Source organism: Myxine glutinosa, chromosome 1 (assembly GCF_964187855.1).
Source record: "Myxine glutinosa chromosome 1, kmMyxGlut1.1, whole genome shotgun sequence".
In the NCBI taxonomy this organism is placed as follows: domain Eukaryota; kingdom Metazoa; phylum Chordata; class Myxini; order Myxiniformes; family Myxinidae; genus Myxine; species Myxine glutinosa.
In genome coordinates this window covers 322,115,189-322,130,067 of record NC_136261.1, presented here as the reverse complement: position 1 = coordinate 322,130,067, position 14,879 = coordinate 322,115,189, and the positions used below count along the sequence as shown (strand labels likewise).

At 51.8% G+C, this 14,879-nt stretch overlaps 1 protein-coding gene across 6 annotated transcripts in view; it reads right to left on the bottom strand.

The window, feature by feature from the left end:
• Positions 1-6,068, bottom strand: part of NADK2 (NAD kinase 2, mitochondrial) — a 55,507-nt gene extending 49,439 nt beyond the window's left edge. Inside the window, exons 1-2 of one of the 6 annotated variants that reach the window (XM_078769696.1) lie at positions 5,797-6,023; positions 3,994-4,140 (exon numbers count right to left, since the gene is read on the bottom strand). In XM_078769696.1, coding sequence (XP_078625822.1) covers positions 3,994-3,999 — 6 coding nt within the window. In that variant the 5' untranslated portion in view covers positions 4,000-4,140; positions 5,797-6,023. Of the gene's footprint in view, positions 1-279; positions 407-3,993; positions 4,141-5,609 lie in introns of those variants that run through there. The other 5 variants (XM_078769697.1, XR_013621759.1, XM_068096622.2 and 2 more) reach the window with 5 other exon arrangements.
• Between the last annotated feature and the right edge of the window lie 8,811 nt (positions 6,069-14,879).

Genomic DNA, 14,879 nt, shown 5'->3' with positions numbered 1-14,879 from the left:
AGGGATTAGGGTAGGGAGCCCGTCGCCCCTTTTCCAGCGAAAATACGGTCATGGGGAGCACAGCTTAAGCAAGGTTAGGGCATGGTTACGATGCCGTATGACGAGTTTGGTCTGGATCCGGTTGTGTTTGTAAGAGGACAATTTTTGAATGAAATACCAATATTGGTGGCATACCCAATGCGGTCGCAAACCAATTTGCCAATGCGGTGGCAAACCCAAACACAATGCGAATACTTCTCCCGTGATGAAGCTAACTCCGAGGGCCTTTCACTCACTCACCGCAGGCAGGTAGGTGGTCCATGTCTTCTACAGACTCCTCTCCGGCCTAGCTCCCCCAGCTCTCTCTGTGCTGTCCCCCAAATATTCCTACAGGTCGCACAAGATCTGCCAGCAACCATCTTATGGTTAAACTGCCAAAATCAAGACTCTCTGCTCACCTTCACTCTTTCATTCCTATTTACTCCAGCCTCTGGAACAAACTCCCTCACTCTCTTCAATCCCACTCCTCCCTCAAGGTCTTTGAAACAGCTGTTCACCACCATCTCTTATCTTCCCCCATCCAAAACCTTGATCTTTTCTACCCCCGTTAATTCACCCCAGATCCACTTTTTTTTTTTGAAATCCCAACTTCTTTCTTGCCTGGAAGTTCTAGCAGTGTCCATGTGTTTTATATCTTTCCCCCCGCCATCCCATTCCTCCTCCCCCCAAGCCCTCTCCCTCCCATGGATCTTCCGTTGTCCCTGTTCTCTGCTGTTGTACTTGTGTGCTTCTCTCTCTCTCCCCATCTTGTCTCCCGCTCCCTTTATTGTATGTGTTGTGTGTCCGTTTGTCTTTTTTGTGATTGATGCTAGCTTTCACGAACCTCGATCTTGTACACAAAAAAAAAAACAACAAACGGGTTATTTTAAAATGGGGTTGTTTGTGAGAAGATATTTTAGTCAAATGTTAATGGCAGTTAACTGAAATTAGCGAAAGGTCTGTTTTTAATAATTTGTCACACGTGGGACAACTACGATTCAGAAAAGGTGACAACGGTTCATGAACAGCTACAACTAAAAACCTGGAATTAGGATGGAGAATAATCAGGTCAAGTCTTTCGTTGAACTTGTACAGAAGAGGATCTTTAAGATGACAGTTTTCCGGCAAGTACAATACAAATACTTTGTCAAATGTTCTGTGTCTGACATTATTGTGTAGCGAAGAAATTTTTATTTTATTTTAAGTTTTACGAATTACACAAAATGGAGTTGTATTTTCATTACACGGTTCACCAGCACTTTTGTAAATATATTACACGAGCATACTTGGAGATGTACCTCACACACAATTGTAATTTTAAAAAACATTACAATTCACTACAAAAGTTGCAGCTTCTTCCCTCTCTTCAGACCTTGTTTAAAAAATAATAATAAAAATAAAACAAAAAATCACAAGCTGGTCAAACACTTGCAATATGTCTGATTCCTGACAAATCTCACACTCTCACTTTTCTCTCTGAAATAACCGTATGGCAAACACTCCTATCTACTCTCTTGATAATCCTCTTGAAGAAGTTCAGTGTTTCAAACTCTTGGGTCTCACGATCAGCTATGACCTTTCTTGGGGAAACCACATTTCAAAGTTAGCCTCTAGAGCCAGCCGCTGACTGGGCATCCTGTGTCATACAAAGTCCTTCCTTGGCACACCTGAAATGCTATCCGCCTACAAGTTTTTCATCCACAGCTTGATGGAGTCCTGCTCTCCCTTCTGGGTTGGCTCCACCACCTCATGTCTTGCTCAACATGATGCTGTGGAAACCAAGGCCTTCAACATCACTGGAATCTCCCACGATGGGAGATTCTATGCGCCTACCACTTCGCCCTCCCACGTCGGTCTATGCGCCTACCACTTCGCTATATCGCAAACAGGTCGATGGTCTCTCTGTCTTCTTCCGCCTACTTTCTGGGCGCACCCGCTGCTCTTTCCATGTTTTGTCACCCCCAACTTTCTGCATGGCACACTGTGCCACCATCAACCCCCATTCTGGTAAAACTCCCAAAATCCAAAAATCACTACTCACCTCCACTCATTTGTTATTTTCCCCACTCACCACTTCCCCACTCACCTGTTTTACCTCTCTCCACTGCTCTTTTTGTCGTGTTCCATTTCGTGTACTAGTTACACTACATGACCAAAAGTATGCGGACACCCCTTCTAATTAGTGGATTCGGCTCTTTCAGCCACACTCATTGCTGACAGGTATATATAAAATCAAGCACAGAGTCATGCAATCTCCAGAGACAAACATTGGCAGTAGAATGGGCCATACTGAAGAGCTCAGCGACTTTCAACGAGGCACCGTCATCGGATGCCACCTTTCCAACAAGTCAGTTCATCAAATTTCTGCCCTGCTAGAGCTGCCCTGGTCAACTTTAAGTGCTGTTATTGTGAAGTGGAAACGTCTAGGAGCAACAACAGCTCAGCCGCGAAGTGGTAGGCCACACAAGCTCACAGAAAAGGACCGCCGAGTGCTGAAGCGCGTAAATATCGTCTGTCCTCGGTTGCAACACTCACTACCGAGTTCCAAACTGCCTCTGGAAGCAACGTCAGCACAACAACTGTTCTTTGGGAGCTTCATGAAATGGGTTTCCATGGCCGAGTAGCCGCACACAAGCCTAAGATCACTATGCGCAATGCGTCGGCTGGAGTGGTGTAAAGCTCACCGCCATTGGACTCTGGAGCAGTGGAAACGCGTTCTCTGGAGTGATGAATCACACTTCACCATCTGGCAATCCAACGCACTAATCTGGCTTTGGCGGATTTTGGCGGAAGGCCCTTTCCTGATTCAGCATGACAATGCCCCAGTGCACAAAGCGAAGTCCATACAGAAATGGTTTGTCGAGATCCGTGTGGAAGAACTTGACTGGCCTGCACAGAGCCCTGACCTCAACCCCATCGAACACCTTTGGGATAAATTGGAACGCCGACTTCGAGCCGGGCCGAATCGCCCAACATCAGTGCCTGACCTCACTAATGCTCTTGTGGCTTAATGGAAGCACATTCCCACAGCGATGTTCCAACATCGAGTGGAAAGCCTTCCCAGAAGAGTGGAGGCTGTTATTGCAAAAATGGGGATGGGGGGGGAGGGGGGAAAGGGGGTGGGGGGTTGGGGAGACCAACGCCATATTAATGCCTATGATTTTGGAATGAGATGTGTGATGTTTGGATGTCCACATACTTTTGGACATGTAGTGTACTAGCTTTAAAATGAGCCTCAACTATGTATACACAAAAAGGGATATGGGGCCAATGTATCGGTCCACAACATCCTATCCACCTCAAAGTAATCGTCCAAACAAAACACCTGGTTTCTCACCAAATCCATCGTTAATCATAACACAATGACCGAAGTTGCCAACATGCCAACACTATCACGATTTGAAACACGATGGAATAATATTTACTAATATGAAGTCATGTGGCTTTTATTGAAATTCTAAAGATACTGTTTAGATTTTGAGGATTTGCGTGTGATATGATTTAACGGATGTTTATATAAATCGTATAAAATAAAATAAAAATTTCATGCTCGTTTGTCTCCCTTACCCTTAAAAACAGTAAGTTTCCTATTTGGAATGACTTACTTTTGCTTGCCTGCCAGAAAGATAGACAAAGTAAAAAAAAAAAAAATCTCATCTCTGCACATGCATGATCAGGACTAATTCAGAGCCGAAGTATAATATTCAATTGGAAATCAAGTTATCAATCATAAATTAACATGTGTAGATATACGGACAGAGAGATCAGTGAACCAATTGCTTAAAGCCCGCTCCTTGTCTCGCGTGAGTCATGGTGAAAGTGTAAGGGTGGAGGAAGAAGAAAAATAAATAAATAAAAAAGCAGCGACAGTCTCGGCAGACATTTCACAACATGGTCAAGGATGGTTGTGGACGCCCATCACTAGTGATAATAGTAACATTATTACAAAATAATTTCCCCTATCCTCATCGTTACCTGCATCCCTTGTTTGTCCGTCTCAGTTTACCTTCTCCCTCCGCACTGCTGTTGGAGTTACCCCTGTCTCCTGCTGTTTCTTTATGTTGTGTCCTGATCTGTTCCGTGTCCGAGCTCATCCACAAGCCTAGACCATATTTCACGAGCCTGTAAGCAATGACAAACCACACTTTGTATGTAGGTATATAATAAATTGAAGCTTCATGATTATAGGTAAGCATCACCGACATGCTGCTGCATATCAATTTAGGTTTATTGATTTTATGTGTTTACGGTTTTCATGTAAATTTTCATTGAGATTTTTATTTCACAGTTTTAGACATTACAATTGCCAAATGCTAGATATTGATTGATGGGGGTTTTTTTTGGTTTATTTTTTGAAGGGATTCTTTGACAGTTTTTGTTTTTTTGCGCACAGACGTGGAGAGGTGCACAGACGCCGAGAGGGGCACAGACGCCGAGAGGGGCACAGACGCCGAGAGGGGCACAGACGGCGAGAGGCGCACAGACGGCGAGAGGGGCACAGACGTCGAGAGGGGCACAGACGCCGAGAGGGGCACAGACGCCGAGAGGGGCACAGACGCCGAGAGGGGCACAGACGCCGAGAGGGGCACAGACGCCGAGAGGGGCACAGACGCCGAGAGGGGCACAGACGCCGAGAGGGGCACAGACGCCGAGAGGGGCACAGACGCCGAGAGGGGCACAGACGTCGAGAGGCGCACAGACGTCGAGAGGGGCACAGACGTCGAGAGGGGCACAGACGTCGAGAGGCACACAGACGTCGAGAGGGGCACAGACGCCGAGAGGGGCACAGACGCCGAGAGGGGCACAGACGGCGAGAGGCGCACAGACGCCGAGAGGCGCACAGACGCCGAGGGGGGCACAGACGCCGAGGGGGGAACAGACGCCGAGGGGGGCACAGACGCCGAGGGGGGCACAGACGCCGAGGGGGGCACAGACGCCGAGGGGCACAGACGCCGAGAGGGGCACAGACGCCGAGAGGGGCACAGACGCCGAGAGGGGCACAGACGCCGAGAGGGGCACAGACGCCGAGAGGGGCACAGACGCCGAGAGGGGCACAGACGGCGAGAGGCGCACAGACGCCGAGGGGGGCACAGACGCCGAGGGGGGCACAGACGCCGAGGGGGGCACAGACGCCGAGGGGGGCACAGACGCCGAGGGGGGCACAGACGCCGAGGGGGGCACAGACGCCCAGAGGGGCACAGACGCCCAGAGGGCCACAGACGTCCAGAGGGCCACAGACGTCCAGAGGGCCACAGACGTCCAGAGGGCCACAGACGTCCAGAGGGCCACAGACGTCGAGGGGCGCACAGACGTCGAGGGGCGCACAGACGTCGAGGGGCGCACAGACGTCGAGGGGCACAGACGTTGAGGGAAAAACAGACGTTGAGGGAAAAACAGACGTTGAGGGAAAAACAGACGTTGAGGGGAACAGACGTTGAGGGGAACAGACGTTGAGGGAAAAACAGACGTTGAGGGGCAGTGATACAGGCACGTGATTGCAAAACCCTGTCTCCCGCTGCGTGGGGGACGGGTCAATTAAGGAAATTGAGGTTTTGTCAAAAAACATAACGGTTCAAACTCAAAGTCCTCACGATGGTCGATGTCGTGCCGGGTTGAAAGTGCAACCGATTTAAGCAACTTTCTGTGGCGTTCCAGAAGATTCCTGTGCGCTCCAGACAGAATGCCTTTGAGACGCTCCTCGAACCAAACTGTAAATCGTTTTGGGTGAAGAAGCTACTTTTAACCGCCCAAACGGCATTCGCGGAATGACGCTCTTACGAGGTTTCGCAAATCCTCTTCGGAGAGCGACGCATATTTGTATCGCTGTCGTTCGAAGTCGTATCTCGAAGTCTTCTCAAGTAGTAACACCTTTCGCAAATGAAATGGCTGTTCGCAATTTGCCCTTTGGTTGTACTGCCGAGCGATCAATCTGCATGCACACGCAACCCAGCGACCCGCTCCTTTCCACCAAGACATCCCAATAGCTTAAGAACAACCCTAACAATAAGAAACCGGAAACAGCCCTTTCTTATTTACCCTTGTCTCATTGTAGCATTCTCAATTATCACTATAAACATCGCTGCCAGCGTTCATTAATTGAAAGATAACGGTTGTGCTTTAGAAAATGTAATTTTGGAATGTAGTGAATTGAATGAATACTTTATAATTACGTACAAAAATTATAGCTCAATTATACACCGCCCAAATGTGGACATGCACCGCCTAGATCTTATTATGATATGGTACAAAATGATTCATCCCTGCCATTTTATTTTTATTTATGCCTGCCATTTTATGCTAGCGAAATATTTTTTCCTACATATTTCAGTCATCGAAGTGTATAACTTTTCTATTTTCTGACTGATTAATTTCTGTCGGACCTCCAGAGCATTTGCTCGTTCGCCCGTCGTGAAGCCATTTTTGATCCAAATTCCCACACTTGCCCGCCATTCAGTGAACCCAGGGAAATAAAGAAAATGCCGATCCAGTCAAAAGCACTAATTAGTAAAACAAAAGCCTTACACGAAATAAAAATTGAAGGGATTGTTGCATTCATGAGGCAAAATGTTTATTATATGCTAGACATGAGGAGGGTGTAATGGGTTTTTCCCTGCCAATGATCAGACTCCAAGGTACGTACCGGTATGCAAGATTCTATGGTGTCATGGAGATCACTAAAAAAAAATATTTTAATCGCTCTATCGTGGGTCTAGGCAAGTGTTTTACTTTTAGTTTTTGGTGCCCACAAAAAATACATCGGGAACTTCTGGGTACCCCTCCCTGCTAGTATATTATAAACATAGGGGCAATTGACCTTATGCATTGACGTCACGAAGCACCAGCAACCAATCGCGACGCCATCTTAGAGGGCAAACAAAGGCCCTGACGACGCGTTCATGTGTGAGTCAACTGCGATCGCAACTAATTGCGTCAACTAATTGCGTCAACTAATTCCACATGGTGAATGAATCATAAAAATTATTTTTTGGTGAAGTAACAATAGATATAGTTGTAGCGGTTACCGCTGGATGCACACAATCGCCTTGCACCGGCCAGAACACGGCCAGACTCGCCTCTCCCGGGCATGCCCGGACTCACTGTTCCCGGGCACGCCCGAACCTCCCGGGCACGCCCGGTCTCGTCTTTCCCGGGCATGCCCGCTCTCGCCTTTCCAGGGCTCGCCAAGAGCGTCCGGGCATGCCCGCTATCGCCTTTTCAGGGCTCGCCCAGAGTGTCCGGGCATGCCCGCTATCGCCTTTCCAGGGCTCGCCCAGAGCGTCCGGGCATGCCCGCTATCGCCTTTCCAGGGCTCGCCCAGAGCGTCCGGGCATGCCCGCTATCGCCTTTCCAGGGCTCGCCCAGAGCGCCCGGGCACGCCCAGCCTCGACTTGCCAGGCCGCAGCCAAACACGCCCAGGCAGGTCCAGACTCGCCTTTCCAAGGCTCGCCCTTGACACCCGGGCATGCCCGGTATAGCTTTTGCCGGGCAAACTTCCCGACATAAATGTGTATATATATTGCTGCCCGATAAACGGGCTTGTCAGAATACCTGAGCTGTTTTGTTTCAATAAAGCAACTCGGACGAATTCCGTCTTTGGTCGCGTCAATTCTTTCGACTCGTGTTGCAGCGCAGTTCCTTCATTGGTGACATACCGAAATGGATACGGCAGTGACGCTTAAACTGCCTACCTTCTGGGAGGCTCACGCGGCTGTTTGGTTCGCTCAGGCGGACTCTCAGTTCGCCCTGCGAGGTATCACCGCGGACGACACCCGCTTCCACCATGTTGTGGCGGCGCTCGGTTCCGCCACCGCGGCCCGCGCCTTGAGCCTCCTCGAGCACCCGCCGGCTGCTGACAAATACGACGCGCTGAAGACACTCCTCCTCGACGCTTTCGCCCTCTCACCGGCAGCACGCGCACGGCGCCTGCTCGCTCTGCCCGAGCTCGGCGACACGCGCCCGTCAGAGCGCATGGACTATATGCTCTCGTTGCTCGGTGAGCACTCTCCGGATTTTCTGTTCCGCGAGCTGTTCCTTCGCCAGCTGCCTCACCCGGTACGCCTCGCCCTGGCTGGCACGTTGATCACGGATTCCCGCGCCCTCGCCAGGGAAGCCGATAAGATCTCCTCGGCAGGCCAGCACATCGGCACGGTTACCTGGAGCCTGCCGCCGTCCGAGGCGACGCCCACGACGCCCGAGCACCCTGCGCGGTTGGAGGCCGAACTGCCGGTGCAACTGGCGGCCGCCACGCCGCACCGCCCGCTTCCGACACGATGGCCGGGGCCTCCACCTGACCGGGCGTGGTGTTATTACCACGCCAGGTTCGGACACAAGGCTCGGACGTGCCGGCCCCCGTGCACTTTCGGCAGGTCGGGAAACGGCCGGGCCGGCGTTCATTCCCAGCCATGAGCGCCGGCCACTCGGGCAACTTGCTGTTTATTCGGGACAAAGCGTCTGGGCGGCGTTTCCTGTGTGACACCGGCGCCCAACTGAGCGTCATACCCGCCTCCGAGCAGTACAGGTGGGACGCCGTTTGCGGCCCCTCTTTGGTCGCTGCTAATGGCTCGGACATACGCACTTTCGGCCCACGTGTCGTCACCCTCTGCTTCGGCAGCCAGCGTTTTCAATGGACTTTTGTGACCGCCTGCGTCCCCATGGCTTTGCTGGGCGCCGACTTCCTCTGCATGCACGGGCTGCTGGTCGATGTCAAACGTTGTCGCCATGTCAACGCCGAGACCTTCAGCTCCCTGGCGTGCACGATGAGCAGCTCCGCGCCGACCGAACTGGCGTGCGCCCTCCCGGCAGCGAACGAGTTCGCTCGCCTGCTCGCGCAATTCCCGGCCCTCACGCGGCCGACGTTTTCGGCCGTCGTGGTGCGGCACGGGATTGAGCACCACATACCCACTACGGGCCCGCCGGTCTACGCCAGGGCCCGCCGCCTCGACCCGGCCAAGCTCACCGTGGCGAAGGCCGAGTTCGACGCGTTGGAGCACCTCGGCATCGTGCGGCGCTCCGATAGCGCGTGGGCCTCGCCACTGCACATCGTGCCAAAGCCGGGGGGTGGATGGCGCCCATGTGGCGACTACCGCCATCTCAACGACGCTACCACCCCCGACAGGTACCCGATCCGCATATTCAGGACTTTTCCGCCCGTTTGGCGGGACGGGTCATCTTTTCGAAAATTGACCTGACACGGGGCTACCACCAGGTACCTGTCCGGGCGGCCGACGTCCCGAAGACGGCCGTCATCACGCCGTTCGGCCTGTTCGAATTTTTGCGGATGCCGTTTGGCCTCAAGAACGCGGCCCAGGCGTTCCAGCGCTTGATGGACGGCGTGCTGCGCGACCTGCCGTTTCTTTTTGTCTATCTGGACGATATCCTCGTCGCCAGCACGTCCCGCGCCGAGCACCTCCTCCACCTCCGAACACTGTTCGGTCGCCTCAGCGAGCATGGCTTAATTGTCAACCCGGTCAAATGCTACTTCGGCGCGACGACCGTTGACTTTTTGGGCCACCGCATCACCAATACCGGGGCCGTGCCGCTGCCGACCAAGGTCGAGGCCATCACCACGTTCCCGCGTCCACGTTCCATCAAGGCCCTCCAAGAGTTTTTTTTTTTTTTTTTTTTTTGTTGTATACAAGATCGAGGCTCGTGAAAGAGCGAACATTAATCACACAGAAAGACAAACCGACACATAAAACATATAACATCGGGAGCGGTAGACAAGATGGGGAGAGAGGGGGAAGGACACAAACACAACATTTGAGAGCAGGGACCGAGAGACATGGAGACATCGAGAGATCTGAGAGAGGGCGAGGGCTTTGGGGGGGGGGGGCATGGGAAGGGGGCGGTGGGAGAGGTATAAAACATATGGACACTGCCAGGACTTCCAGGAAAGAAGTTGGAATTTCAAACAAGGTGGATCTGGGGTGAATTAGCGGGGGTAGAAAAGATCAAGGTTTTGGATGGGGGAAGATAAGAGATGGTGGTGAACAGCTGTTTTAAAGACCTGGAGGGAGGAGTGGGATTGAAGGGAGTGAGGGAGTTTGTTCCAGAGGCGGGAGAAAAGAGGAATGAAAGAGTGAAGGTGAGCAGAGAGCCGAGATTTCGGCAGTTTAACCATCAGAGGGTTGCTGGCAGATCTTGTGCGACCTGTAGGAATATTTGGGGGACAGAGCACAGAGAGAGCTGGGGGTGCAAGGCCGGAGAGGAGTCGGTAGAAGACAGAAAGACCACCTACCTGCCTGCGGTGAGTGAGTGAAAGGCCCTCAGAGATAGCTTCATCGCGGGAGATTCCAATAATTCTGAAAGCTTTGGTTTCAACAGCGTGAAGCCGAGCTAGGTGTGAGGCAGGAGCACCGGCCCATAGGGGAGAACAGTATTCCATTGAGCTGCGGATGAAAGCCTTGTATGTGGTGAGGAGCTCAGGTGTGCCGAGGAAGGACTTCGCACGACGGAGGATGCCCAGTCGGCGACTGGCTTTGGAGGCCAGCTTGGAAATGTGGTTTTCCCAAGAAAGATCATGGCAGATAGTGAGACCCAAAATCTTGAGCGACAGAACTTCTTGGAGAGGATTGTTGAGAAAGTAGATGGGAGGGTTGTCCAGTCGATCTTTTCGGAGAGACATAGTAAGAGTGTGAGATTTGTCAGGATTGAAAGACATGTTCCACTTGTTTGACCAGTCTGTGATTTTGTCCAGGTCTTCAGAGAGTGAGGAGGCAGCAGACTGCCGATCTGAGGGAAGAGGAATGGAGCGGCAGAGAGTGGAGTCATCAGCAAAGAGATAGAGAGGATTTTCGAGAGAGTCAGAGAGATCATTGATGAAGACCAGAAAAAGCACGGGGCCCAGAACACTGCCTTGGGGAACTCCAGCCTGAACAGGAAGAGGAGATGAGAGAAACCCATTCAGGGCCACACGTTGACGACGACTAGAGAGGAAGGCCGCCAGCCATGCGTGGAGATTTCCATGGATACCAAAGGAGGAGAGTTTGGTGAGCAGAGCGGGGTGCCAGACCGTGTCGAAGGCACGTGATATGTCGAGGGAGACAGCTCTAATTTCCTGTTTGGCATTGAGGACCTCCATCCATTGTTGAGACAGCAGAAGCAGCATGTCCAGAGTAGAGTGACCTGGTCTGAAACCAAATTGATGATCAGAGATCAAGCCATTGGAGAAGAGGAAAGATTTCATATCCGAAGCAATGATGGATTCCATGACTTTGCTGATAATTGGGAGAAGGCTGATTGGTCTGTAGTTGCTAGGATCTGTTTTTGCACCTTTTTTGTGCAAAGCGGTGATGTTGGCTGAATTCCAAGCAGATGGCAGTTGACCTTGAGCAAAAGAGAGGGTGAAGAGAACAGAGAGAGGGTGAGATAGAGCAGCAGAGCAGGATTTTAGGACCCGTGGGCTGATGCCGTCGGGTCCAGTTGCAGAATCAGAGTCGAGGGTTGACAGAAACTTTTCCACCTTGTCAGGAGGAAAGGACACGGAGTCCAAGAGCAGCAGGGTACGACTGGGTATGGTGGGTACAGAGAGGGATGGGTTTGGGACACAAGATTTAGAGGCAAACACAGAGTTGAGGCATTCAGCTTTTTCACGTGCGGAGTCAGCTGTGTAGCCGTTTGAGGTAAGGGAGGGGATGGAGGGGGAAACAAACACCAGAAACGGATTTGACCAGACGCCACCAGGATTTGGCAGAGGGAGACAGATAAGAGAGTTCGGTCTTGAGAACGGAGAGATATTGTTTCCTGGCTCTCCTGAGGGTGGACACACACTTGTTTCGGGCTTTGTGAAAGGAAATGAGATTTCCTTCCGTTGGATTTGCTTTCCAGGAGACGAAGGCAAGTTGTTTCTGGGCAACAGCCTCACCACAAGATTCCGTGTACCATGGACGGGAGGAAGGGTATGACAACTGAAGACGAGATGGGATAAATCTGTGCATGAGAGAGAGCAATTTACTTTGGAAGAATTCCCAGGATGAGTTGATGTCAGAGGTGGTAGAGATGGGAGACCAGTCCAGATGATTGATGGCTGCTTGAAGACCGTGCCAGTTGGCCTGAGTGAAATGCCAGACTCGTCGACGCTGAGCAGGCTCCCTGAGGATGGTCAGAGAGATGTCCACTTTAACAAGGACATGATCAGATGATCCGATCGGAGCAGAAGAAGAGCAGCAGACATTTTCAGGGAAGTTAGTCATAACCAAGTCCAGAAGAGAAGATGTTCCGTTGACTGAGATCCGGGTCGGGAAATTGACAGATTGTGTCAGTCCCAGTGAGTCGCAGAAGTCCTTTGCTGAAGAGCCATGGCTGGTGAGAGAGGTACCCACACCCAGCCAACTGGCATGGTGACAATTGAAATCACCACATATGAGGAAGAGAGAGTTGGGATGAGTAGATAGAAGTTGGTCCATATCATCAGACAGCGAGATGTAGATGGAGTCATCACTGTTTGGTGGACGGTACAACACACATATGAACAAGAGGTGGGAGCGAAGGGGAAGCCGTAGCCAGAGGTATTCCTGGGGGTGAGGTGGAGAGAGTGCAGTGCAGGGCGAGTGAGGAAGAGAGTTTTTGATAAAGATAGCAACCCCGCCTCCAGGACGAGGCTCAGGTCTATCATACCGGAGGAGGGAGTAGCCCGGGAGAGATACTATGGAATCAGAGACATCATAAAGGAGGAAAGTTTCTGTTAAGCAGATCACGTCTGGTTTGACAGAAGCAACCTGTATGGAGAGATCAGTTAAGTTTGAACGAAGGCCCCGGATGTTTGAGGTCCATACCGTTAATGAAGAGGAAGGGGGAGCATCAGATACAGAACAGGGGGGAGGAGGGGTAGGGTAAGATGTGGAAGAGGTGGAAGAGATAGGGAGAGCTGTTGAAGGTGTGTCAGAGATTTCAGAATAGCTCGGAGAAAGGGAAGGATGGGGCGGACAAAAGGTTTGATGGTGATTGGGTGAGCCACAATGAGGTGTTATTTGAGGAGGGGGAAGAGCGAGGCAGAAGGTTGGGGGAGATGGAGGTGAGAGTTTGAAGGGGGAAGAAGCGGGGAGGATGCTTTGAGGAGGGGGAGTGAGAGGGGGGAAATTGAGAAGCAATGAGGGTGGGGAGATTTGAAGGGGAGGGGTGAGGGGGGAGTTTGGGAGGGAAGGGACAAGGGGAGGGATTTGAAAGGGATGGGATATGGGGGAGATTTGGAGGGGAGGGGTGAGGCAGGAGTCTAGGAGGGGAGGGGCGAGGGGGCGTCTTGGCGGGGAGGGGTGAGGGGGTAGTTTAGGAGGGAGGGGGCAAGGGGGGAGATTTGAAAGGGATGGGTGATGGGGAAGATTTGGAGGGGAGGGGTGATGGGGAAGATTTGGAGGGGAGGGGTGAGATTGGATTTTTGAAAGTGTACGATTTATGGGAAACGAACATTTATTCCAAAATGAGTTTCTTGTGACCTTCGAGTTAAAAATACGTTTAAGGACGCTGGATGGAGGATGGAGTGCAGGAGAGTTTAGGGAATGTAGAAAAAAGGCACTATAGGAGATGGATATTTTTTTTGGGATGAATTGATTTGGTGAGCAAGTCGAAAGCAGCCTTTTAAAGAAGAAGAAGAAAAAGGTGTTATAAAATATGACGGAATACATAACTTGAGGGGAAAGTGTAAGCATTGAAGGTTAATGAGTGAAAACTATCTGGGGAAATGGGGGAGAAACACGTGGTCGAAGAACGAACGAACGAATAAGAATGAATAAACGAATGAGAACAGAGAAGGAAATGTTTTTTTTTTTTTTTTTTTTTTTTTTTTGAGTTGAGATTTACACAAGGAAGTAGGCTATGGGTGAAAAGCCTGGGAATACAGAGAACGAAAGTTATTGGATCACAAACGACGGACCGCTGAGAGAAAAACAAAGCCTCAAGGTTGTACAGTGCACACTGTACAAGGCCTCAAGACACGACACGGCAAACAGACGATCAATTTATGAAAGATAAACACCGAGAAACAACCAAAGTTGCACACAATAACTTCACACACCGAAAGATAAATACAGTTTCGACAAAATACAATTGTGAACAGACTTAACTTCGAAAAACGTGGAGACCGTGTGGAGCTTCGAAAATCCCTCCCACCGTCCAGTTCCCCGGCATGGTGAATTTTTATCACCGATTCGTGCCCCGCGCTGGTCAGCTCATGCGGCCCCTTTACGAGGCCCTCCGGGGCAAGCCGGCCAAGCATGACATTGTTTGGTCCGCGGCCATGGACGCGGCCTTTGCCAGCGCCAAACGGGCCCTCGCCGACACAACGCTGCTGGCTCACCCGGTGCTCAACGCGCCCATTGCCCTCACTACGGCCGCCTCCAACTACGCGGTGGGCGCCGTCCATGAGCAATGGGTGGACGGGGTTTGGCAGCCACTCGCTTTTTTCAGCCGGCAACTCCGGCCGAACGAGTTAAACTACAGCACGTTCGACCGCGAGCTGCTCGGGCTATTCCTGGTCGTTCGCCATTTCCGACACCTCCTGGAGGGCCGCCCGTTCACGGCTTTCGTCGACCACAAGCCGTTGGTCTACGCAATGGCTAAGGTCACGGAGCCGTGGTCGGCCCGCCAGCAGCGCCACCTCTCCGCCGTGTCGGAGTTCACCACGGACATCCGGCACGTCGCCTGCAAAGACAACGCCGTGGCCGACTGTCTTTCTCGGGCCAGTGCGAACGCGGTCCACCTCGGCGTGGACTTCGCGCTCATGGCGGCCGACCAGACCACCGACGCCTCGGTGCAGGCACTCCGTGCGGCGGACACGGGCCTCCGCCTGGCCGACATTCCCTTCGCGGGCACCGTCCTGCTCTGCGACGTCTCCCTCGTCTCCCAGCTCTGCGACGTCTCCCAGCCTC